The sequence below is a fragment of the Dama dama genome, chromosome 11 (genome assembly GCF_033118175.1).
Source record: "Dama dama isolate Ldn47 chromosome 11, ASM3311817v1, whole genome shotgun sequence".
Classification (NCBI taxonomy): domain Eukaryota; kingdom Metazoa; phylum Chordata; class Mammalia; order Artiodactyla; family Cervidae; genus Dama; species Dama dama.
Genome location: NC_083691.1, coordinates 34,128,052 through 34,155,403, shown reverse-complemented (window position 1 = coordinate 34,155,403; position 27,352 = coordinate 34,128,052). Strand labels below are relative to the sequence as shown.

Sequence of the window (27,352 nt, the reverse complement as noted above, 5' to 3'; positions counted from 1 at the left end):
CAGGAATGAGAAGATGAAGGTGGTTTCCAGTGTAGGTTCAATCAGATCCATGACCAACAGCAGCAGTAGCCGAAATGCTCTTCAAAACACAAAGTCCGCAAATGGGTAACACAGGTGTCAGACATCAGCACTAAAAAGGCTTGTTCCTAGATCTGGTCCTTTCTTAAGAGACAATTCTCACATCATTTTCTGAAACAGCAGGATACGTTGGCGAATTTTTAATTCTAAGTTCCTTTGAGGGAAGGATCATATCTTATTTGTGTACTTGATAAACTGCATGGTCCAAGATGGGGTCTCAAAAACTAATTTTTAATTGAATAGTGGGCTTAACCCCATTTTTCCAGGGCAGAGTAGAGGAAAATAGCACATGTGCTATAAACAGTGCCAAGGCAATATTCCTTCCAGCATTTTCATAATATGTATATTAGCCAAGTGCTGCTAAGTACTATTAGTCAAGTACTGTTAGAGCCTCTGATGTGATCTTCAATGGGAAAAAAAGAAGAAAATCCAAAATATCTCAAGATTATTTTTATTGAATAGCCTAGGTTTGTTTTTAATCTTTCTACAGCCCACGGTCATATCTGTGGCCTCCCTTTTATGGGCTCTGAAGCTATAAATCTTAAAGAAGACAGATAAGGTAGGCACCTTGTTAAACAAAATCCCCACCAACAGGACAAACATTCAAACAGGAGTGGCCTGTCTTTATCTCATCGCCACCCAGTTTTGACGGAGTCTGTTTCCCTTTTACAAAGGGCTTGCTGTCTGACAAGTGAACATTTTACCCAGGAGACCAAAAGTCACTCCCCAGGGAGGTATTTCCCAAAGGAGATGTACTGTCCGTTCCAGTGTGCGGGCAGCTGCTGGACTCACTCTCCAGGCTGCTGTAAATGCCTTGATTTTTATCTATGGTTACAGGGATTGCATTTTTTGATAACCTCAGTCCATTTCCCTGAAAACATGGGTATGTATCCATATGCTGACTCATTCTGGGTGCAGAGAGCAGAGTCCTCTACAGAAGGTGGAGCCTACAGAGGGTGGAGACAGCAGAAGCTGAAACTTGGAAGAAGGAGGAGAAGGGGGAAGGGAGAGGGGTGGAGAAAACAGGAACCCAGAGAGCTGGATTGATTATTTACAAGACAGTTTGCCAGCAGCTCGATAAGGGATGGATCCTGGCTGGCGACTGTTACCATGCTGCTTCTTTGGGTTTTTCACTTAACGATAAAGGAGATTTGACGTGTTTATTAAGTCATTTGGTTGCCCTGGAAGTTGGGCCTTTACCTGTGATGATAACTGTCTAGCAATGACTCCTGCTTGTTACAAGCCTCAGCTTTTGTTTGCTGAGATGAGGGATTCAGTTGCATCTTTGTAGGCAGGAGATACTTTTAAAGGGACAGTTGTTAGGAAATTTAGATACACAGAGCTTGCCTTTCATGGCGAAGGATCACAATACAGCTTTGCAGGGTTTCTCTGCAAGGAATAATTGCCACAGTACACATCAAGTGATGTGACATGCTGAGAGTGTGATGATGACTGAGCCACACAGGAGAACCAGCAAGGATTCTGACCAGGGCACGGGGGCTGATCTCCGACCCTGACCACAGGGCCAGCAACGTTCGTGATCTCAGGTGGACCCAGCCCCAAAGTGGGTCGCTTTCACTGCATAAGGAACACCAATTACTATGTCACCTTTTCAAGTGATGCGTCTGTTCCTTGTCACATTCTTAGAACTAATAAAGTTTTATTTGTATTGCTACTAATGATAGTGTTTCAGTTCATTTTTAAACTTACTGTGTAATATCTGATACATATCAAATAATACTTGTAATGCACATACAACATATGGAAAAACAGAACATGCATGAATCCACACTCCCTCTCTGAACAAAGACACAACCTACAGCTGGAAGCCCTTCGTGTGCTCCCTCTCCACTCAACCCCCTGCCTCTGCCCAGAGATAATCACAGTCCACTGTCATTCCTTTCTAAAAAATATTTATATTTATTTATTTATTTGACTGTGCCAGGTCTTAGATGCGGCATGGCATGTGGGATCTAGTTCCCTGATAAGGGATTGAACCTGGGACCCCTGCACTGGAAGCACAGAATCTTAGCCACTGGACCTCTAGGGAAGTCCCTCCTTTGTTTTTTAAAAACATGATTTTACTGCTTATTTCCCTATCCCTAAATAATATAGTGTCTGGTTCTGCTTATTTTTGAGCTTTTTATATATAAATTCTATCACCTCGGGTGTCTCCTGTAACTGGCTTCTTTGAGTCAACATTGAGTTTCTAAGATTTCATCTTCATTGTGTGCAGATAGAGTTTTGTCATTTCCACAACTGCGTAATATTCTGTGGGGTGAGTTTAACATTATTTATCCACTCCCCTATCAGTGAACATTCACTCTCTCATTAGTTGATACCACAGCTAACAATGCCACGGTGACTACTCTTGTACACGTGTGCCTCAAACACTCTTCTTCCTGGGCAAAACCAAACAAAATTTCTCGGCCTTTCTGCAATGAGGTGAAGCCACATGACTGAATTCTGACCTATGGACTGTGGACGGGAGGGATAAATGCCCCTTCTCGACCTGGCCCTACACCCCTGGACGTGCTGGCCCGAGGCAGAAGATGCAGTGGAGGGTGCTGAGGCCACAAGGGACGGTGGAGCTACCGAGTAGAAACACCCAGGCCCTGGGATGCCTGCAAGCAGCAGAGCCCTCCCCAAACTGCCCAAATACCATGGGTGAAGTGATATCACAAAAAATAAACCTTTACTGTTAGCCACAGAGACAGGGGTTGCTTGTTATATCTGTAAGGCTTTCCTGACTAATACAACCTCCATTAAAACAGATTAGAGTGTGTGTATGTGTGTCAGAAGGGGTCAGGTCAGGGCTAGGGGTGAGGAAGGAATAAGGGAGGTATGCCCATAAAATGGCTCCAGGGATCCATGGGGTGATGGAGACTTTCTGTGTCTTGGTTGTGTCAATGTCAATATCCTGGTTGCTGATAATGCACCACAGTTTTTCAAGGAGGAAACTGGGTGAAGGGAACCTGGGATCCCTCTGTGTTATGTGCTACCCTCACAGGTATTATATAATTATCTCAAAAGAAAAAGGTTTACAAAACTGTGAAAGACAGTATGGTAAATGTGGAGAAGTATTAAACAAAAGGAAGAAGGCAGTTTCTCCCTGGTTTTCAGAAAGCAGCCAAATAAAATGGTGTTAGGTACAGAGGATGGCCCTTAGACCCAGGTGTGTGCCCCAGGGAACATCCTTTGCCCTTGGTTTCTTCACCTTAAAAACAAGGACAGTACCTGCCCTAAAACCTCATAGGGTTTTGGCAGAAACAAATTACACAAGATGATAAATAGGAAAGTACTTTGAAACACTGAAAAGTTTTACACAGGATATTGAAGACTCATTTCTAGTAACAACTTGTCAATGACAAAGCATTATACAAATCCCATCTACATTTATAAGCACTGGAAAGCCGTGGGCGCTGAGTCTTTGTGTTAACTTAGTGACCAGGAGTGAGGGGCTGTTAAGGACTACACCTTTGTGATAATAAGATAAAGGTCCTCCTTGTTCCAGGTGCAGACTGAGTGTGAGATACACTGCTTCTCATGTAATAAAGAAAAAAAATCAACAATATATACTCATTTTTACTTTATTCACATAAAGAAACTATGCAAGCCTGAATTTAAAAACTAATAAAAGTGACAAGACAACAAATAGGGTGGATTGAGGAGGGTGAGATTTTTCATAGTGTGCCTTTTTTAAAAACTAGGTGAATATATATTGCCTAATCAAACAATAAAATACAAAATTTAAGGGACATTCTTAGGGAGGATCCCTATTTTGTGTGTGTGGGTGTGACAGTTACTTTTGTTTTTCTCAAAGCCTTAGTTCCAGAAGGATGAAGTCTGCTGAGTGTTATCACTGGGGTGTGTATTTGTGTATACCAGTATGTGTGTCTTAGTATAAGTCTACACATGCCAGAGAATTCTGGACAAGGTCTTACCTCCTTCCTGTCTCTCCAAATTGGAAATACCCAGGAATCATGGAGTGGGGAACCACTGGAACTGCTACCCTTGCTTTTCAATTTTCTGCCCCTTAGCTTATTACAATGTTTCAGAACACCGACTGATTTAATTAAATGATTACTTTATATGGGGAAACTGAGGCTGACCTAACTCACTCAACCAGACAAAAGGAGATTAGAAATAGCAGCTGAGGTCTTTACTCCCATATCTGCTCTATAACCACCAGTCAAGACTTCCTCTGGGTTTTAAGCAGTTTAAAACACAAATGCTCTTAGGGTACCAAAGTAAAACCAGGGTTGTCTCAAAGGACTTTCTAGTTGTTACAAGAATTAAATTTGAAAAGCTGAAATCAAGAAGCAGTTCTTTCTGACTGTGTTGGTTTTCTGCAGCTTCCACCATCTCTACAATAATGGAAACAGTGAATGATGTGGAATAAACCGTCTTTGAACCTTAGAGTGTATAGTCTCTTTTTGTTTACTCTCTGTGGAGTCCACTAAGCCTGCAATCTTGGGCTGTTCACCTCCCAGAAGAATGGGCCTTTTGAAGTATTCTGTCCTCTTGGTTGAAGGCCAAGTGTGCATGTTTTCATTTTCTTGTAAATACAGTGTTCCAGCACTGTCCCAATCGAAATGGCTTCTAGCTTCTCACTGACTGACTGCGGTGGAACGGTGTGAACAGAAGGTTTGGTCCTTTCCATTCTCCCAACATAAAACAAAGGCTATGCCATTGGGAGATGCTTTGCTGAGACCACAGTTCATTTCTGAGGTCTCAACCAAACATGAACTGAAGCATAAACTTTGCAAATTCTTTTAATTTGTCTGACATAGGAGACAGTTTACAAAACACATGAGGTTTCCATGCTACAGCCAAATGGAAAAATAAGAAATATTAGCATAGCCTAAGAGATTTTAAAAAAAGAAGAGTGTTCATTGGGAAAAGCCTCAGGGAATCTGAGTATAGCAGACTATGAGTTCCTTTGGAAAATGAACATGTCGCCTTCAACCCTCTATCTTTAGTATTCAGTATGGTGCCTGTCACGAAGAATATGCTTAAATGTTCACGGAGTTAAATGCAGCTGCCACCTGGGAGGACATAAAAAGACAAACTCCATTTCTACAAATGTTAGGGTCTGTAAAGCTAAGTAAGACCTAACCTGACAGACGAACTGGAAACATGCACAGAACTAAATTTGTATCTTTATTGGGAAACAAACTGAGTGCAGACAAAGGTTTAGGTCAGAGATTGCTGGGTGCATGGCATTTTAAATGTGAATGTAGTTGCTAATTCCCTGGCCTCATGGAGAGATTCATTTTTGTAATTATCTTCACTAGGCTCCCCTATATGCAAAGTGCTGATCACTGGTGGGTACTATGGTCTCCCTAGAGACAGGGAATTCTTAATCCACCTTTTCAACGCTTGGGAGAGTTCAAAAGACTCAGTACAAAGAGATAGATTCATAGTTGGGAGCATCAGAAGTAACGCAGGGATAAGTAACTCATTTACAGAAAAGAACTAAGACTCAGAACTCGAACCCTCATGTACACTAGGGTAGGGACTCTTGATCACATACATAGAGTCTTTTGATTGTTATAGAAGAGGCAATAATATAGTATTATGTTGCATACATAGTGTTATATGGTTTATATACTGTGCTCCCCAACCTTGTTCAAATGATAGCATGTACTTAGAAAGTTTGAATTTGGCAATAAGGAGTTCATTATCTGAGCCAGTCAGCTCCTAGTCTTGTTTTTGCTGACTGTACAGAGTTTCTCCATATTTGGTTGCAAAGAATATAATCAGTCTTATTTCGGTGTTGGCCATCTAGTGATGTCCATGTGTAGAGTCTTCTCTTGTGTTGTTGGAAGAGGGTATTTGCTATGACCAGTGCATTCTCTTGGCAAAACTCTATTAGCCTTTGCCCTGCTTCATTCTGTACTCCAAGGCCAAATTTACCTGTTACTCCAGGTGTTTCTTGACTTCCTACTTTTGCATTCCAGTTCCCTATAATGAAAAGAACATCTTTTTTGGGTGTTAGTTCTAAAAGGTCTCGTAGGTCTTCATAGAACCATTCAACTTCAGCTTCTTCAGCATTACTGGTCACGGCATAGGCATGGATTACCATGATATTGAATGGTTTGCCTTGGAAACGGACAGAGATCATTCTGTCATTTTTGAGATTGCATCCAAGTACTGCATTTCGGACTCTTTTGTTGACTATGATGGCTACTCCATTTCTTCTAAGGGATTCTTGCCCACAATAGTAGATATAATGGTCATCTGAGTTAAACTCACCCATTCCAGTCCATTTTAGTTCGCTGATTCCTAGAATGTCAATGTTCACTCTTGCAATCTCCTGTTTGACCACTTCCAATATGCCTTTACTCATGGAACCTAACAATCCAGGTTCCTATGCGATATTGCTCTTTACAGCATCAGACCTTGCTTCTTCTATCACCAGTCACATCCACAACTGGATGTTGTTTTTGCTTTGGCGCCATCCCTTTATTCTTTCTGGAGTTATTTCTCCACTGATCTCCAGTAGCATATTGGGCACCTAACAACCTGGGGAGTTCATCTTTTAGTGTCCTATCTTTTTGCCTTTTCATACTGTTCATGGGGTTCTCAAGGCAAGAATACTGAAGTGGTTTGCCATTCCATTCTCCAGTGGACCACACTGTGACAGAATGTGAACTTCCAGATGTTCAAACTGGTTTTAGAAAAGGCAGAGGAACCAGAGATCAAATTGCCAACATCCGCTGGATCATTGAAAAAGCAACAGAGCTCCAGAAAAACATCTATTTCTGCTTTATTGACTATGCCAAAGCCTTTGTATGGATCACAATAAACTGTGGAAAATTCTGAAAGAAATGGGAATACCAGACCACCTGACCTGCCTCTTGAGAAACCCTTATGCAGGTCAGGAAGCAACAGTTAGAACTGGACATGGAACAACAGACTGGTTCCGAATAGGAAAAGGAGTACGTCAAGGCTGTATATTGTCACCCTGCTTATTTAACTTATATGCAGAGTACATCATGAGAAACGCTGGGCTGGAAGAAGCACAAGCTGGAATCAAGATTGCCGGGAGAAATATCAATAACCTCAGATATGCAGATGATACCACCCTTATGGCAGAAAATGAAGACGAACTAAAGAGCTCTTGATGAAAGTGAAAGAGGAGAGTGAAAAAGTTGGCTTAAAGCTCAACATTCAGAAAACTAAGATCATGGCATCCAGTCCTCTCACTTCATGGAAAACAGATGGGGAAAGAGTGGAAGCAGTGGCTGACTTTATTTTCTTGGGCTCCAAAATCACTGCAGATGGTGATTGCAGCCATGAAATTAAAAGACGCTTACTCCTTGGAAGGAAAGTTATGACCAACCTAGACAGCATATTAAAAAGCAGAGACAAAAAAAAAAAAAAAAAAAAAAAGCAGAGACATTACTTTGCCAACAAAGGTCCGTCTGGTCAAGGCTAGGGTTTTTCCAGGGGTCATGTGTGGATGTGAGAGTTGGACTATAAACAAAGCTGAGCGTCAAAGAATTGATGCTTTTGAACTGTGGTGCTGGAGAAGACCCTTCAGAGTCCCTTGGACTACAAGGAGATCCAACCAGTTCATCCTAAAGGCGATCAGCCCTGGGTGTTCATTGGAAGGACTGATGTTGAAGCTGAAACTCCAATACTTTGGCCACCTGATGCGAAGAGCTGACTCACTGGAAAAGACCCTGAAGCTGGGAAAGATTGAGGGCAGGAAGAGAAGCGGACGACAGAGAATGAGATGGGTGGATGGCATCACCGACTCAACGGACATGGGTTTGGGTGGACTCCGGGAGTTGGTGATGGACAGGGAGGCCTGGCATGCTGTGGTACAAGGGGTCGCAAAGAGTCAGACACGACTGAGCAACTCAACTGAACTGAACTCAGAAAGTGCTATGATTTTATGGCACAACAGGAAAAATATGTGAGGCAGGCAGAGATCACTAACTACAGAACTGAGCCCAGTTCTCATTTCCAAGAACTGAAATGATTAGCAGCCTACCTGGAGCTTGTCCCCACCCCAGGCGTGTGTCCCAGTACATGGGCTGGGAAGCTTCAGTGAACGTGGAGAACAAGAGTTCTGGAAAGGTTTTAGTTCAAATGCTGTTCCCTTCAACTACTAGCTATGTGACCCTGGCAAGTTACTTTATTTCTAGGTGCTTCAGTTTTCTTTAGTGTAGAATGGGGATAAGTAGCCATCTTATAAGGCTATTAAGAGAATTACATGGAATTAGGAATGTTAAGTACATTTAAGGGCAAAGCATAGTACTTTGCCCTTAATGAGCATTCAATAATTGATATTATTTATGCATTAGTAAGACAATGGCATCATCATGATCACTATCATCATCACCTATCACCAGAAGGCACTTCTTATCATCTCAGTAACCTCTGAGAATGAATTGAAGAGAAAAAAAATACCAGGTCGACTAAGACCGAAGACATGTGGTCAATAAGATGCCTACCTACTAATGAATAGGTTTTTTTTAATTTCTTCATTTTTCAAATTGTGGTAAAACATAAAACTTACCATTTCAGCCATTTTTGAATGTACAGTTCAGTGGCTTTAAGTACACTGACAGTGCTGGGCAAACAGCACCACCATCCATTTCCAGGACTTTTCTCATCTTCCCAAACTGAACCTCTCTACCTGTTAAACAACAATTCCCCACTCCCCGTCACCCTCGTCCCTGGTAACTTCTATTCCGCTTTCGGTCTGTGACATTGACTACTGTAGGTACTTCATACAAGTAGAATCACACGGTATTTGTCCTTTTAATTGTGTCTTGACATTCACTTCACCTATCTGAACACAAGGGTTTAAATTTACCCAAAGGTCATTCTCAGTTCAGAAGTCACTCCCTAAAGCCTCTTACAGTACATTCCACACCAGGCCATGTCAAGAATCTGGACCACCACTATGGGAGGAAAAGTTACCAACAAGGTTTCAAGTTTCAAACCAAAACTCTGTCAGTGTGACGTAGGACTGAATCCTTTTGTTAAGGGTTCAGTCAGGCCAAACAGTTCTGAATCGTCCAGACTGCGGATGACCAGGGGTTTCGAGCTTGGGATGGACTCCAGGTGAAGCCCGTGAGAATTCCACCACACATTCATTTTATATAAATGTTCATTCATTGATTCTTCACCTGGATATCCAGTGGCTCAGAAAACTCAACATATCCCAAACTGGGCTCAGCATTTCCAAATCTGCTCCTCCTCACCATAACCTCTGCTTCAAGTGATTGGCATCATCGGCTAACAGATGCTTATGGAAGAAAGCTGGGAATCATCCTACTTCTTCTCAGTCCTTCACTGGGATCAATTACTCAGTGTTGCCTGTTTTATTTCCAAAATATTTCTGGAAATATCTTCTTTCCCTTCATCTCTATCATGACTACTCTAGTTCTGGTCTAATCATCTTTTGCCTAATCTATCTTTCCGATTTCCTGGTTCACGTCTCAAATCATCTTCTATATACGAGAATAATCTGTTTTTATAAAAAGCAAATATTTGTCTCTTCTCTACTAGGCATTCTTCAGTGACTTTTTTTAAAAAAACTAAATGACTTTAGAAAATATATTTATTTATTTATTTATTTTTGGTTTGGGGTCTTAGTCACGTCATGCAGGATCTTTCATTACGGTGTTCAGACTCTCTCTAGTTCTGGCACGCAGGCTCAGTTGGGCCATGGCCTGTGGGATCTTAACTCCCCAACCAGGGGTCAAAAGCACTGGAAGGCAGATTGGACCACCAGGGAAGTCCCTTCAGTAACTTCTTGCTATCCTCATGGTAAAATCTGCCTCACTGACTTATGAAAGTTGTACAGTTAGGAAGTATACAATATGTAAATGAAGAAGCCATTAAACCTCAAATATGAACATTATTATTTGGCATTTTCCTTATGCTGAACATTATTTAGTTCTTCAGGCTGGTGTTAAGATATAAGCAGTACAATACTGAACACATACTGTTATAAAAGTGCTCACCTATCTTAGTATCTTGGAACTGAGCCATTCAAACATAGGAAAAACAATTGGATTTAGGAAACCTGGTTTCTAGTCCTATTCCTCCCCTAACATCAAGCATGGCCCCAAGTCAGCCACTGAGCCACATCCTACTCCTACAGAAGGTTTTCAGATTCTTAGTCCATCCTACTCCATCCTACAGAAGGTTTTCAGATTTTTAATCTGAGGTCCATGAAACCCCCTTCTCTTCCTTCCCTTCCACAAAGGTCCTTGGATAAAATTCAGGGCATCTTGGAACTTGCATGGGAAAAATGTGTATCTTTACATTCACTACTTTTAACTGAACTTTAGCATTTCTTCTAATTATGAATGCAGGCAACCATCTGTAGCAGTTAGCAGTACCCCGACTTTGGTATCAAGAAAAATCACAGGTATTTTTATATCACATTGTGGTTGTTGCTCATATTTTCAAAATAGTCTATGTTCGTCACTACTTCAAAATTGCAGTGATTATTAGATTTGCCATGGATATGGTTATTTAAGGTATTTAAAAAGAATTATATCTCTGTTATTATTTTTTAAAGGTGTGGTAACAGCATTTTAATTGGCTTCCTTGTAGTATACTATATACTTTATTTTATGCATTTTAAAACACTGAAGAATGAATCCATAGGGTTCACCAAAGGAGTCTTTGGCATAAAAAAAAATTAAAAATCCCTAGGCAAGATGACCTCTAACCATTCATTCAAGTGCTAGGAATCCTATCCAAAACTGGCATAGAGATAGATAGCTCATATTGTAAACAAAATGATTAAAAGCACTTTTGAAACTGGAAGGTAGTAGACTAATGTGAGAAGCTGTCTTCTATGGGCCCATGGGTGAAGTGATGTCTTCAATGATTTCACTCCTTAGCTTTTTAAACTAAATTTAGGGCAAGGAAAATGGGTAGTGATACCCATTATTTGGGCCCACATCTCTAAAGAAAGATTTTTCAAGATTTACGGGTCTTGACTTATTTGGATCCTGCTTTGAATAAAACGAACTGTAAAGAAAAGAACAAAAAACAAAAAAGAAACATGTCTGAGACAAATAGAAAAATTTGAACATAGACTGGCTATTAGATAATATTAAAGAATTTTAGATGTAATGTTATTTTGATTACCTCTTTTTTGAAAAATTTCTTATCTGCTAGAGATAAATGTTGAATTATAGGTGAGATCATATTTCACATATGCTTCAAAATATTTCAGAAAATTTTAAAAAAAGAAATAAGGTAGACAAAGTTGTGATATGGATGATGGGTACATGCGGGTTCATGATACTTTTCTCTCCTTTTTGTGTTTTGTTTGAATTTTTTCTATAATAAAAAATATTTAAAAAAAATTTTTTTTAAGTTTCATAGACTTTCAGGATAGATCAAGCCCACAGAAATGATTGTACTCTATATATTAAAAATTTTAAAAATCATGTAAAGGAGTCTGCAGCTTGCCACAGTTCCTACCACACCCTCTTGTCTTAGAACCTGGTTACTCCATCTATGTTGTCTATTTGGCTCACATAACATTTGATTCTGTAGGTTTGCATAGTCTTTATATAATGAACCATTATAACTGACCACATTCACTATGTCTAAAGAGCTTAAATCTAGTTTTTAACAACTCAGTTCAGTTCAGTTCAGTCGCTCAGTCGTGTCCGACTCTTTGCGACCCCATGAATCGCAGCACGGCAGGCCTCCCTGTCCATCACCAGCTCCCGGAGTTTACTCAAACTCAGGCCAGGAACTGGTAATTCTTTTTTGTTCGTTTTTGTTTGGTTTTTTTCCAATCTTTATTATTAAAAAATTAAACTATAGTTGATTTACAATATTGTATTAGTTTCAGGTATATAGCAAAGTGATTCAGATAAACACACACACACATTTTTTTGACACTCTTCTCCATTATAAGTTATTACAAGATTTTGAATTCCCTGTGCTACACAGTAAAAACCCTTGTTTATCTATTTTATATATAATAGTGTGTCTCTGTTAATCCCATACTCTTAATTTATCTCCCTCCCCCTTTCTGCTTCGATAACCATAAGTTTGCTTTCTATGTGTGAGTTTCTGTTTCTAAATATGTTCATTTGTATTATTTTTTTTAGATTTCATGAATAAGTGATATATTTGTCTTTGTCTGACTTTACTTAGTTTGATCATCTCTATGTCTATCCATGTTGCTGCAAATGACAATATTTCATTCTATACTACAGCTGAGTAATATTCTATTGTGTAGGTATACCATATCTTCTTTATCTACTCATCTGCTGACAGATACCTAGGTTGCCTCCATGTCTTGGTTACTGTAAATAGTACTGTTATGAACATTGGGGTGCATGTATTATATCTTTTGGAATTAAGAGGTTTTATCTTTTCTGGTTATATGCCCTGTAGGGGGATTACTGGATCATATGGTAATTTAATTTTTAGTTTTTTAAGGAACTTCCATACTGTTTTTAATAGTGGCTGCAGGAGCTGATAATTCCTTAATTAAACCACTTATTTTTCTCTTCCTATGGCCACAGAGTGAAACCCTTCTTGAGCCAATATATCTGTGCCACTCGACAGGGAATCAAAGCTGGACAAACTGTTACTACCACTGAGGAGCAACACCAGTTTCATACCCCACTGCTTACATATCAGTAACGTCATTGGTGAGATGTTCACCCATGTTCCTGGGAGATGAGACACTATATGCCTATCTCCCACTGCATGGATGGACACTGACCCTTTACTTTAGTTCCTGGGACTCACAGTTCTCTGTGAAACTCCAAAGGCTTGCAACATTCATCACATTCATGGGGACACTGTCAACCAATGACATGAAGCCATTGTAGAATGCAGTTCATTTTCATATAAGCACTGGAATCGGTTCGTGGATTTAAATCCCAACTCTGTCACAGTGAATATATTTATTCTTTCTGTGTCACAGATTTGTCATGTGTAAAATGGGGAACTACTAGTAATTATCCTCAGAAGGATGATGAGGAAGAATAACTATATATATATATACATATATAAATATATATACACACACACATATATATACATGCACAATCCTGAGAACAATGTCTGAAGCATGGTATAGAGTTAATATCTGCTACCTACTGTTACCATAACTATTATCTTAAACAATACCAAAAGTTTTACACCAAAATAATGCCCATATTTCAATAATACCTCAAAATTAATTCTAAGGAAAGGTTACACTAAATGAGATTGATACTATAAAAGTTACTCTCCGTAAAAAGCATCCTTTCTTTCATTGAGTTAGGTGCCCTGTTGTGTTATAATTTGTTAATTTCAAAGCAGCTACAAACATTTTTAAGTTAAAAACACTGAGTTTTCATGACCTTTCTTAAATCAGATAAACTCATTTTAGCAATTGCGCTAATTCAATAATTACAGTTGAAAAGAATCCTATAACATATATAAGAAGGTATTTGGAATCGTGTGGAATTAAAAGACGCTTGTTCCTTGAAAGAAAAGCTATGACCAACTTAGATAGCTTGTTAAAAAGCAGAGACATTACTTTGCTAACAAAGGTCCGTCAGTCAAAGCTATGGTTTTTCCAGTCGTTATGTATGGATGTGAGAGTTGGACTATAAAGAAAGCTGAGTGCCGAAGAATTGATGCTTTTGAACTGTGGTGTTGAAGAAGACTCTTGAGAGCTCCTTGGACAGCAAGGACATCCAACCAGTCCATCCTAAAGGAAATCCAGTTCTGAATATTCATTGGAAGGACTGATGTTGAAGCTGAAACTCCAATACTTTGGCCACCTGATGCGAAGAACTGACTCTCTGGAAAAGACCCTGATGATGGGAAAGATTGAAGGCAGGAGAAGGGGACGACAGAGGATGAGATGGTTGGATGGCATCATTGACTCAATGGACATGAGTCTGAGTAAACTCCGGGAGTTGGTGATGGACAGGGAGGTCTGATGTGCTGCAGTCCATGGGGTCACAAAGAGTCGGACACGACTGAGTGACTGAACTGAACTGATCTGATATTCACAACCTCTTTCCTTACAAGAAGTCCTTTAAAGTCACTGAAAAAGTCTCACAAGGTATTAGATAGAAGAGAATATTCCTGACGAAAATTAATGAAATGAATTCTCAGATCAGTGTCAGAAATTACAAAAAAAGACTTTCTGGAAGTAGACTCTCAACATGAAACAGAAGTTTCAATTTGAATCAAAATAGTGACAGTGGTTTCTAAAGGATTGGAGTTATTTGAGCTGTAAACCTTGAATAGGGTGTGTTTGTATGTGTAATCAAAAGACGAAAACCACTTTGCCCAGCAGAGCTAACCACTTTCAAGGAAGTCCAGGATAAAAATTAACCCACATGTTTAAAGTATCTAAAAGACCCATAGTTCTCTTAATCAAAGCAAAAAGGCATTTTGCATTAGAAAGTAGATTTTCTTTTATCTTTCTCTGTATTTTTAAATTATTTTGAACAGTACAGAGAATTGATTTGTTTCACCTTTTGTTCGTAATCAATTTTAGTTCTTATGGCTTTGTTAGTTATTATTTCTACCAAAATGATAAAATTAAATCATAAAGTTTGATATATGCCTGATCTGAGCTAAGTATATTAATTCTGAAATTATATTACACTTTTCACAAATCTGGTATGAAATGAATTCTCATGCATATCATTCCTAGTTTTAATCACTTTGTTGACTGATTTACTCTTCAAATCTGCTTATTTATATAAAAATGTGATCTGTATTAAAAAAGTAAGTAGGTTTGGGAAACCGCACAGTTGTGGTTTTACTAAATTATCTAGTAGCTATCTTGTTTGCTGCTGCTAAATATTCTACAAGACTTTGTTTCTGTGACAAAGAGATGAGTTCACACCACTTTGCTCAGGAGATGAGTAGCTGTCACTTTAATAGCTCTGCCTTGAGTGGTGAAAAGACAGTGATACATCAATGTAAATAATTTCCTTGGTTAGACCAGCAATCACAGAGCCTGACACAATCAGAGCTTGGAAGGGGCATTTGCAACAATAAACAGAAGCCTCTGATTTTTACTTAAAATTTCAAAAGCTGTCCTGATTTCTAGCTTATTGGCCTTGATTACAGGCCTATGAGGAAAGAATTATTTAAATGACTAGCAAAATTAGTCTGCAGATGTCAATCTCCTCTAGCTTTAAAAATAAAAAAAAAAAACTTTACCAGAAACTAAGCTCTTTATAAAGTAAAATAACTGTTTTCTGAACAGTTAAAAGTAAGCTTAAAAGTAATGAATGAATGGAAAGAGACAGATAAAAACAAATACCAAAAGTATATTAAGAAAACTGTGTTAACTTTTAATTATTTAAAATAAAGGAAAAAATCATAGTAAAAACTCATCATCTGCTAGAGAAAATAAACCCTTCCACTTTCCTCTGCCTCCACTACAACTATGAAATGGAGTAACAAGGTCCTACTAAGACATACCTTAAATAATGGACAGAGCAAAATACAAAGAAAATTATTACCATCTTTTAATTTCTTTTGAAAAATATACGATTATAGCAATAACACAAAAAGCTGTACTGTTTATTTACATAATGACACATATCAATATAACATATATGACGATAAGAGCACAAAAAAGGGGGAGACAGAGGGGCAAAATTGTTATATTTCACCAGAATCAAGTCATCATTAATCTTGAAGTAGACTGGGTCTGCTAAAGATGCATACTGTGATATCCAGAAAAGACTGCTAAGAAAATAACAACAAAACAGTAGCTAAAATATCAACAAAGAATCAAAACTGTACACTAAAAAATTCTGCTTGACACAAGTGAGGCAGTAAAAGAGGAACAAAAAAAGAATGAGACAAACAGAAAACATATCAAAATGGCAGACCCCAATCCAACCATACCAACAATTACATAAAATGTCAATGGAGTAAGCTATCTTAATAAAAGAGCAGAGTTTCTTTAAATGCATACAAAAGCAAAACCCAAACATATGCTATCTATGAGACACACTTTAGATTTAAAGGCATTTAGGAAAAAAAAAAAAGGCTGAAAGCAGTGAGCTGGAAAAGGTATACCAAGCAAACAATAAACAAAATAGAGCTAGGACAGGTTATTAATATCAGATGAAATAGACTTTAAGTTCTGAAATATCACTAGAGACAAAGAGGAATTTTCCATAATGATAAAAGGTCAAAACGTTGGAGAATGAAACAATTATGAATGGACATGTACCTAAGAACAAAACAGACAGAACTGAAAGTAGAAATAATCCTTCTTGCATTTGTTAGTAGTATCAACATTTCTCAATGAAAGGCCGTCCCCAGTTCCTGCCAGAAAACCCTTTCCTACAGCAACAACTATAGTTCTTTCCAGCTTCTGGTACCCACACTCTCCTCTCACCCCAGGGGTCCTAGGGAAGGTCATGACTCCCTGCTGCTGCTGCTAATAAGCCCTTTTGATTCTACTGAATTCTCCCTAGGTACCCCTGAGATGTAATGGGGCTTCTCTCAGAGCTTGTCAGTAAAGAATCTGCCTGCAATGCAGGAGGCCTGGGTTCAATTCCTGGGTTGCGAAGATCCCCTGGAGAAGGAAATAGCAACCCCCTCCAGTATTCTTGCCTGGAGAATCCCCATGGACGAGGAGCCTGGTGGGCTACAGTACATGAGGTCGCAAGAGTGGGACATGACTTAGCAACTAAACCACCACCACCTGTGTGATATGCCATCTGTCTTCTGATGGAAATTTGACCTTTATCTAAAGTCCCCTCCTTGGATTGAAAGAGACTAGCAGTTGCTTACTCAATGGTCATTCTCTCTTTCTCACTCAAGTTAAAAGAACTCTGATTTTTAGCTGGGCATTTGTTGCCCCAGAAAAAGAACGACATTTCCAGTCTGCCCGAGGACACATGCTGAGGCCATACGAACTAAGTCTCAGTAAACAAGAAGATCTGCACCCTCTTTCCATCATTTATCTATTCTGTTACTTGGATAAAGGATGTGACGGTTAGAGTTCCAACAGCTGTTTTGGACTTTAAGCAAGGAAACCACACCGAAGGATGATAGAGGATAAAGCCTGAAGGAATTTTGGTCCCATGTGTCCTTTGGATTTGTCATTCTGGCCCTGGACTTCATATCCAAGAAAGAAATAAACTTCTATTTTGCTTAAGCCATTGTTTTTCAAGCATCTGCCACTCAATCCTGATACATACAGCCTGTGAGGCACTCGTACCTGGCCCTGACTCTCTTTCTAACCTCTCTTGTATGACTCTCTCCTTGCTCACTGTGCTCCAGCCGCTTGGGTGCATGCAGAATTCTTTACTGCCTTTTGTAGCTCTTTGTGGAAGGACATTCCCTGCCCCTGAAATCTCCCTGAATCTGAGTAACTGCTCATCAAGGTCTTGGTTGAATTGTCACCTCCTATGAGAAGGCTTCCCTGACCATCCTAACAACAACTCCCCTTTTAGGCTCTTTCAAAGCCCTCTGTTTTGCTCCGTTATGGTATTTATCACCATTTGTAACATATATTTGTTAGTTTACTTCTTTATTGTCTCTTTCTCTCATTAGACTCCATTAGGGAGGGTGTCTTTCTGATTCTCTCATCTATAAAACACATGAAGTTTTCTCTGGGCTACATATCACTTTGTGCCTTGTATATAGTAAACAAGCTCACAAAATACTTGCTTTTAAAAAATACATATCAGTATACTTCACCTTTATCTGATCTCTTGTCTCATTAACTAGGTCAGGGGTTGGCAAAGTTTGTAAAGAGTCAAAGGGTAAATATTTGAGACTTTATCATTTTTGTTGCATATTCTTCTCATCCCTCCTCAATAACCCTTTAAAAACATAAAAAGCAGTCTCAGCTCGAGGGCGATATAAAAATAGACTAAGGGTAGAGTTTGGCCCATAGGTTGTAGGCAGTCAACCCTTGTGTAGACTCCAACTGTCTTAAGGTCAAGCCTGAGTTACTTACTTATATCTTCTGGGACATAGCACAATACTGAGCACGCAGCAGGTTCTCCATAGACGCAGAACTCAGTTGCATTGGGCTAAACTGATTGGATTAGGCTTAGAGGAGAAACGAAATCGAACACCTCAGTCAGATTTGGTCTAACAGGTATTTTGCCGGGGAAAGAAGGCCTGTGGTCCAAGCTGAATGACTCAATGGGTCATTTACAGGGATTACAGGTAATGGGAAAAGACAGCTTCTCATTCTGTTACAATCTTAATACCCTCTGCTTCCAAGCAGCAACCCTGTGACCTTAGGCAGCTGCCCTCCGTCCAGTGTGGCTGACAGGGGCCCAAGAAAGAGTCAATTTTCCCCAGTGGTTACTTTTGTTCTGCATTACTATGCCTTGGTCTCTGGTTCCCTTGTCACCCAGCATTCTGAAAAGCTGCTGGTTTAAATACAGCATCTACCTCCAGAGGTACAAACAGCTTGACAAATACAGAATTACTTATTTAATCACTACAGATTATTCTTAGATGGTGACCAGGAAACCATTCTGAAAACAGTTTCTGAATGAGAGCAAGTACTTGCTCTTGTGTGGTTCCAAATCTTGTGATATACTGATCTAGATGAAGGAAGGAAAGAAGGAATAAATGGATAAAAATACTCCCTGGCCATAATCATGGCCACAGCTCCCACTCCTGGAACCACCAGAATGCCAGGAAGTTGCAGTGTCTCCTGAGAGATCCCAGAATGTGTACAATGTTTTCCCCTAGGGCATTTTTGCTTCCGCACCCTGGCAAAGTCTGAGGTCAGAGCCACTGGCCTCAAGAGAACAGTGTCTCTTTCCTGTAGCATCCAAAAGGCTCAGAATTACTGCCAGCACCTATCCTCTCAAAAGTCTTCTTCCCAGGCCTGGGCAGAACAGAGGGTGGGGGAGATCAGAGACATTATTTCATGTCCTGCCAGCTCTTCAATCTCCATGGAGTAGTGGGCCAGCCACAGAAAACTGGCTCCATCTCTAGGCACTTCTTTCTTTTTCATGTTCTTGGGGTCTCAGAATAATTCACTGCAATGTTCTAGCATTAAGTCTCTGCCACTCCATATTCAACTCCCATCTTCACGGCAAGAACAAAAACAACAAGTGGTCCCTTGTGGTTTATAACCTAGCAAGCAGGTGTTTCCCAAAGAAGGCAAGATTCAGATGCTTAACAGTATGACTGAATAAAATGCATTACCTAATCAAGCTTGGTGTGCTGCAGTCCATAGGGTCACAAAGAGTAGGACAGGACTTAGCGACTGAACAACCAAGTTTCACTCTGATGATGTAGCAAGTCCCACATTTTAGATATAAGAAGAAAAAAGGGTGGAAATAATTTATTTAAAGACAGGCTGTGAGTTAATGATGGAGTAGTAAATAGCATCAAAGTCCCTTGATTGTGCATAAGATCTTGTCCCTTGTCTGCATAAGATCTTATCTGCCAAAGAGCCAAGAATGTGGCCCTGATGCTAAGAACAGGGAGCACATGGGCTGGGAAAGAAAGGAGTAACAGCCTGAGGAAACACTTTGGAAAGAATTAATCAAACAAACCTCGAGGTCCCTGTACCTGCTCTAATGAGTGTCTGGGGGTTCTGTTTCAGAAGAAGTAATCAAAACTAAATGAAACTGTAACTTTGAAAATATGACTCTGGGACTTAGTTCTGCATGTCTGACAAAGGAAGGTAGAGAAGGAGCTGTAAGAAATACTGGACACTGTTCCATGCAGAAAATATTCTTTGGGGAACAGACCTTCCTAAGGAACAAGAATTGCTTAACACTGAGCACACTGAGCAGACAGCTAACAGGAACTGAGAGGTGGATGCTCTTTTATCTCTGAACACCTCTCCTGCCAGCAGCACCACAGCAGCCATCCTTGAGTCCCATGTGGAAAAAACAGCGAGAAAGATCAGTGCCAAGGATTTATTTTTTCCATATATCTGATATGACCTGACATCATCTTTTTTGATGATGCTCCTTGGAAGAAAAGCTATGACAAACCTAGAGAGCGTGTTAAAAAGCAGAGACATCACTTTGTTGACAAAAGTCTGTATACTTAAAGCTATGATTTTTCCAGTAGTCATGTATAGATGTGAGAGTTGGACCATAAAGAAGGCTGAGTGCCAAAGAATTTATACTTTCGAACTTTGGTGCTGGAGAAGATTCTTCAGAGTCCCTTGGACTACAAGGAGATCATATCAGTCAATCCTAAAGGAAATCAACCCTGAATATTCATTGAAAGGACTGATGCTGAAGCTAAAGCTCTAATACTTTGGTCACCTGATGGGAAGAGCTGACTTACTCGAAAAGACTGATGCTGGGAAAGAATGAAGGCAGGTGGAGAAGGAGACAACAGAGGATAAGATGGTTGGATGGCATCAAAGACTCAGTGGACATGAGTCTGGGCAAACTCTGGGAGACTGTGAAGGACAGGGAAGCCTGGCTTGCAAAGAGTTGGATACATACAACTTAGCAACTGAACAACAAACATCTTTTTTGAAAGTGGAATCATGGCCAGGAGACCAAAGTAAGTTTCCAGAAAGACTGTTGAGATTTCATGCCACTTTGGGATGAAAAAATTTTACTGTTTCTAACTGTCTCTCCATGTGTCCTTCCTTCTGTGTCCTTCTCTCACAGCTCCTCTGGGAGGCCTCTGCCCACAGCCACCACCATTCATGGCAGGTTACAGGCCCTCTTGCTGAGCCGGCCTAAACACACCAGACTAATCTCCCAGGCAGCTGTCCAGGGTCATGAAAGACAAACCAAGCATACACTCAGGACCTGGGGTCAGATTACCAAGCTAGAAACAGAATCACAGAATCACAGGATCAAGATGGTGGGGCAAGGCGGACATGGCAAATAGGAAGTGAGATCTCAGAAAGGAATTAACACTCAGAACAGAAAACCAAAGCTGTGATACATAAGGTCAGAATCAAAAGTGAGAGCTGGATGCACTAGTATACAGCTCAGCTGGGTAGGGCCACAGAGATGGTGAGCAAAGAGAAGAGTGCCAGGAGGCCTTGACTGGGACTTCCTCTCCCACCTGGTCCTGTATGGCAGGATAAGCTCCGTCTGCTGATGTCTCTACAGGACTTAACAACCCGATCCCCAGTGACATAAGAGGAGACTAAAGCAGGGGGAGGCTTGTCCCAGCAATCTGAACAAGGTCATATAATTAGTTGGAGGCACACCCAAGATGAAAACCTTCACCTCTCCAACTCTGCTTTTCTGTGCATATGTAGACAATATGCTTGCACTTTTCAGATGTATTTGAAATGATGCTCCCATGTAAGACTAGTTATATGGAGTAGGAGCTCCATATGAAGCACTGCCTGGCAAGGCAGTTATTATTGGGAAGTAACTTAAGCCATCAGTACTCAACGTTTTTGGCACCAGGGGCCAGTTTCATGGAAGGCAATTTTTCCATGGACTGGGGGCAGGGAGGAGATGGTTTGGGGATGATTCAAGTGCATTACATTTATTGTTTGCTGTATTTCTAATCTAATGTCATCACTGATCTAACAGGAGGGATTGGTCCATGGATTGGAGGTTGGGAACCCCTGCCTTAAAAAGTAAGAATGAGGGGAGGAGCCAAGATGGTGGAGGAGTAGGATGGGGAGACCACTTTTTCTCCTACAAATTCATCAAAGGAATGACTGAACGCAGAGCAAACTTCGCAAAACAACTTCTGATCGCTGGCTGAGCTCATCAGGCGCCCAGAAAAGCAGCCCATTGTCTTCGAAAGGAGGTAGGACAAAACATAAAAGATAAAAAGTGAGACAAAAGAGCTACGGACGGAGATCCGTCCTGGGAAGTCTTAGGCGGCATTGCTTGGGGTAGGGTCCGGGCCTGAGTGCCTTGAGGACAATCGGAGGGAGCTTCTGTGAGTTGCCAACTTGAACTGTGGGAGACCAAAAGAGAGAGAGTAAATTAACCGGCCCGAACACATTGCCGGCCGTTCGCAGAACAGAGACCGAGAAAATCCAGAGAAGAGCTCGCAGGCTGCGGACTGGCCCAGCCCCGCCAGAGGCAGGAGGCAGGGGGGAGGGGAAGGTCGCGGCGAGACACAGGGCGCAGGCACCCGACCGGCGCGGGCGGGGACTGGGGCTGGGGACCCGGAGGGCAGAAGGCGCAGGCACCCGACTGGCGCCAGCGGAAACTGAGACTGGGTCCGCGGAAGGGAGGGGGCGCGCCACACCTGGGGAGAGTGCGCCCACCAAGCCCCTGGCTGCCTGGACCGCTCTGACGGGGAAGGCACAGAGAGCAGGCGCAGCTTTTCGTTCCGCGCTTTTGTGGAACACCCTAGGGCTGGAACCTCGCGCAGCGCGGGGCGCGCTCCATATAGAACAGCCGGGAGCCTGAGCAGCGCAGACGGAGAAAGCAGCGTCAGCCCCTCCCCGCAGCGCCAGCCCCTCCCTGCAGCGCCGGCCGGTCCCCACAGCATCAGCCCCTCCCCGCAGCGTCAGCCCCGCCCCGCGGAGCGACGGAACTAGCTACCTGAATAAGAGTCCACCTCCGCCCGCCTGTGTCAGGGCGGAAATGAGGCTCTGAAGAGACCGGCAAACAGAAGCCAAATAAACAAAGGGAACCGCTTCAGAAGGGACTGGTGCAACAGATTAAAATCCCTCTAGAAAACACTGACTACACCGGAAGGGGCCTATAGATATGGAGAAGCGTAAGGTGGAACGAGGAGCTATCTGAAACTGAGCCGAACCCACACTGATCGCAACAGCTCCAGAGAAACTCCTAGATATAATTTTACTTTTTTCTTTTTTTTTTATTTATTTTTTTATTTTTTCTCTTTTATTTTCCTTTAAAATCCCCCTATTACTCCCCCATTACTCCTTAACTTTCATTTCCATAGATTTTTATGATTTTTTTAATTAGGGAAAAAAAATTTTTTTTTCTTTATTTTTTCTTTTGTCTTCTTTTTTTTCTTTCCTTTTTCTCTTCTATTTTTCTTTTTCTCTTATTTCTTTTAAAGTCCTCTAGTACTCCTCTACTACTCCTTAATTTTCATTTTCAATACACTATAACCTTACAAAAAAAAAAAAAAAGAAGAGAAGCCCTATTTTTAAACCGAAGATTATTCTCTCCCAATCTTGACTCTCTGTTTCCTACCTCAGAACACCTCTATTTCCTCCTTTCCCCTTCTCTTCCCAATCCAATTCTGTGAATCTTTGTAGGTGACTGGGCTACGGAGAACACTCTGGGAACAGACAGCTGCGTAGATCTGTCTCTCTCCTCTTGAGCCCCCCTTTTTCTCCTCCTGCTCATCTCTATCTCCCTCCTCCCTCTCCTCTTCTTCATGTAACTCTGTGAACCTCTCTGGGTGTCCCTAACGGGGGAGAATCTTTTAGCCATTAACCTAGAAGTTTTCTTATCAGGGCTGTATAGTTGGAGAAGTCCTGAGACTACAGGAAGAATAAAACTGAAATCCAGAGGCAGGAGACTTAAGCCCAAAACCTGAAAACACCAGAAAACTCCTGACTACATGGAACTTTAAGTAATAAGTGACTGTCCAAAAGCCTTCATACCTACACTGAAACCAACCACCACCCAAGAGCCAATAAGTTTTAGAGCAAGACATACCACGCAAATTCTCCAGCAACGCAGGAACATAGCCCTGAACATCAACATACAGGCTGCCCAAGGTCACAGCTAACACATAGACCCATCTCAAAACTCATTACTGGGCACTCCATTACTCTCCAAAGAGAAGAAATCAAGTTCCACGCACCAGAACACTGACGCAAGCTTCCCTAACCAGGAAACCTTGACAAGCCAATCGTCTAACCCCACCCACTGGGTTAATCCTCCACAATAAAAAGGAACCACAGACCTACAGAATACAGAAAGCCCACTCCAGATACAGCAATCTAAACAAGATGAAAAGGCAAAGAAATACCCAACAGGTAAAGGAACATGAAAAATGCCCACCAAGTCAAACAAAAGAGGAGGAGATAGGGAATCTACCTAAAAAAGAATTTAGAATAATGATAATAAAAATGATCCAAAATCTTGAAAACAAAATGGAGTTACAGATAAATAGCCTGGAAACAAAGATTGAAAAGATTCAAGAACTGTTTAATAAAGACCTAGAAGAAATAAAAAAGAGTCAATTAAAAATGAATAATGCAATGAATGAGATCAAAAACACTTTGGAGGGAACCAAGAGTAGAATAACGGAGGCAGAAGATAGGATAAGTGAGGTAGAAGATAAAATGGTGGAAATAAATGAAGCAGAGAGGAAAAAAGAAAAAAGGATCAAAAGAAATGAGGACAACCTCAGGGACCTCTGGGACACTGTGAAACGCCCCAACATTCGAATCATAGGAGTTCCAGAAGAAGAAGACAAAAAGAAAGGCCATGAGAAAATACTCGAGGAGATAATAGCTGAAAACTTCCCTAAAATGGGGAAGGAAATAGCCACCCAAGTCCAAGAAACCCAGAGAGTCCCAAACAGGATAAACCCAAGGCGAAACACCCCAAGACACATATTAATCAAATTAACAAAGATCAAACACAAAGAACAAATATTAAAAGCAGCAAGGGAAAAACAACAAATAACACACAAAGGGATTCCCATAAGGATAACAGCTGATCTATCAATAGAAACCCTCCAGGCCAGAAGGGAATGGCAGGACATACTGAAAGTAATGAAAGAGAATAACCTACAACCTAGATTACTGTATCCAGCAAGGATCTCATTCAGATATGAAGGAGAATTCAAAAGCTTTACAGATAAGCAAAAGCTGAGAGAATTCAGCACCACCAAACCAGCTCTTCAACAAATGCTAAAGGATCTTCTCTAGACAGGAAATGCAGAAAGGTTGTATAAACGTGAACCCAAAACAACAAAGTAAATGGCAATGGGACCACACCTATCAATAATTACCCTAAATGTAAATGGGTTGAATGCCCCAACCAAAAGACAAAGATTGGCTGAATGGATACAAAAACAAGACCCCTATATATGCTGTCTACAAGAGACCCACCTCAAAACAAAGGACACATACAGACTAAAAGTGAAGGGCTGGAAAAAAATATTTCATGCAAACGGAGACCAAAAGAAAGCAGGAGTCGCAATACTCATATCAGATAAAATAGACTTTCAAATAAAGGATGTGAAAAGAGACAAAGAAGGACACTACATAATGATCAAAGGATCAATCAAAGAAGAAGATATAACAATTATAAATATATATGCACCCAACATAGGAGCACCGCAATATGTGCGGCAAACACTAACGAGTATGAAAGAGGAAATTAATAGTAACACAATAATAGTGGGAGACTTTAATACCCCACTCACAACTATGGATAGATCAACTAAACAGAAAATTAACAAGGAAACACAAACCTTAAATGACACAATGGACCAGCTAGACCTAATTGATATCCATAGGACATTTCACCCCAAAACAATCAACTTCACCTTTTTCTCAAGTGCACACGGAACATTCTCCAGAATAGATCACATCCTGGGCCATAAATCTGGTCTTGGAAAATTCAAAATAATTGAAATCATTCCAGTCATCTTTTCTGACCACAGTGCAGTAAGATTAGATCTCAATTACAGGAAAAAAATTGTTAAAACTTCAAACATATGGAGGCTAAATAACACGCTTCTGAATAACCAACAAATCATAGAATAAATCAAAAAAGAAATCAAAATATGTATAGAAATGAATGAAAATGAAAACACAACAACCCAAAACCTATGGGACACTGTAAAAGCAGTGCCAAGGGGAAGGTTCATAGCATTACAGGCTTACATCAAGAAACAAGAAAAAAACCAAATAAATAACCTAACTCTACACCTAAAGCAATTAGAGAAGGAAGAAATGAAGAACCCCAGGGTTAGCAGAAGGAAAGAAATCTTAAAAATTAGGGCAGAAATAAATGCAAAAGACACTAAAGAGACCATAGCAAAAATCAACAAAGCTAAAAGCTGGTTTTTTGAAAAAATAAACAAAATTGACAAACCATTAGCAAGACTCATTAAGAAACAAAGAGAGAAGAACCAAATTAACAAAATTAGAAATGAAAATGGAGAGATCACAACAGACAACACTGAAATACAAAGGATCATAAGAGACTACTACCAGCAGCTCTATGCCAATAAAATGGACAACTTGGATGAAATGGACAAATTCTTAGAAAAGTATAACTTTCCAAAACTGAACCAGGAAGAAATAGAAGATCTTAACAGACCCATCACAAGCAAGGAAATCGAAACTGTCATCAAAAATCTTCCAGCAAACAAAAGCCCAGGACCAGATGGCTTCACAGCTGAATTCTACCAAAAATTTAGAGAAGAGCTAACACCTATCTTACTCAAACTCTTCCAGAAAATTGCAGATGAAGGTAAGCTTCCAAACTCATTCTATGAGGCCACCATCACCCTAATTCCAAAACCAGACAAAGATGCCACAAAAAAGAAAACTACAGGCCAATATCACTGATGAACATAGATGCAAAAATCCTTAACAAAATTCTAGCAAACAGAATCCAACAACATATTAAAAAAATCATACACCATGACCAAATGGGCTTTATCCCAGGAATGCAAGGATTCTTTAATATCCGCAAATCAATCAATGTAATACACCACATTAACAAATTGAAAGATAAAAACCATATGATTATCTCAATAGATGCAGAGAAAGCCTTTGACAAAATTCAACACTCATTTATGATTAAAACTCTCCAAACAGCAGGAATAGAAGGAACATACCTCAACATAATAAAAGCTATACATGACAAACCCACAGCAAGCATCACCCTCAATGGTGAAAAATTGAAAGCATTTCCCCTGAAATCAGGAACAAGACAAGGGTGCTCACTCTCACCACTACTATTCAACATAGTGTTGGAAGTTTTGGCCACAGCAATCAGAGCAGAAAAAGAAGTAAAAGGAATCCAGATAGGAAAAGAAGAAGTGAAACTCTCACTGTTTGCAGATGACCTGATCCTCTACATAGAAAACCCTAAAGACTCTACCAGAAAATTACTAGAGCTAATCAATGAATATAGTAAAGTTGCAGGATATAAAATTAACACACAGAAATCCCTTGCATTCCTATATACTAACAATGAAAAAACAGAAAGAGAAATTAAGGAAACAATACCATTCACCATTGCAACAAAAAGAATAAAATACTTAGGAGTATATCTACCTAAAGAAACAAAAGACCTATACATAGAAAACTATAAAACACTGATGAAAGAAATCAAAGAGGACACAAACAGATGGAGAAACATACCGTGTTCATGGATTGGAAGAATCAATATTGTCAAAATGG

The 27,352-nt window shown here is 40.3% G+C and overlaps 2 protein-coding genes across 3 annotated transcripts in view; both read right to left on the bottom strand.

The window, feature by feature from the left end:
* Window positions 1–27,352, bottom strand: part of BABAM2 (BRISC and BRCA1 A complex member 2) — a 407,441-nt gene that overhangs the window by 69,117 nt on the left and 310,972 nt on the right. The window lies entirely within an intron of this gene.
* Window positions 4,882–6,703, bottom strand: LOC133065484 (craniofacial development protein 2-like). The gene is made up of 2 exons (XM_061156228.1): window positions 5,998–6,703; window positions 4,882–5,126 (listed from the first exon to the last, which is right to left on the bottom strand). Exons 1-2 carry the CDS (start codon window positions 6,428–6,430, stop codon window positions 5,110–5,112), a joined length of 450 nt encoding a protein of 149 aa, XP_061012211.1. The 5' UTR covers window positions 6,431–6,703; the 3' UTR covers window positions 4,882–5,109.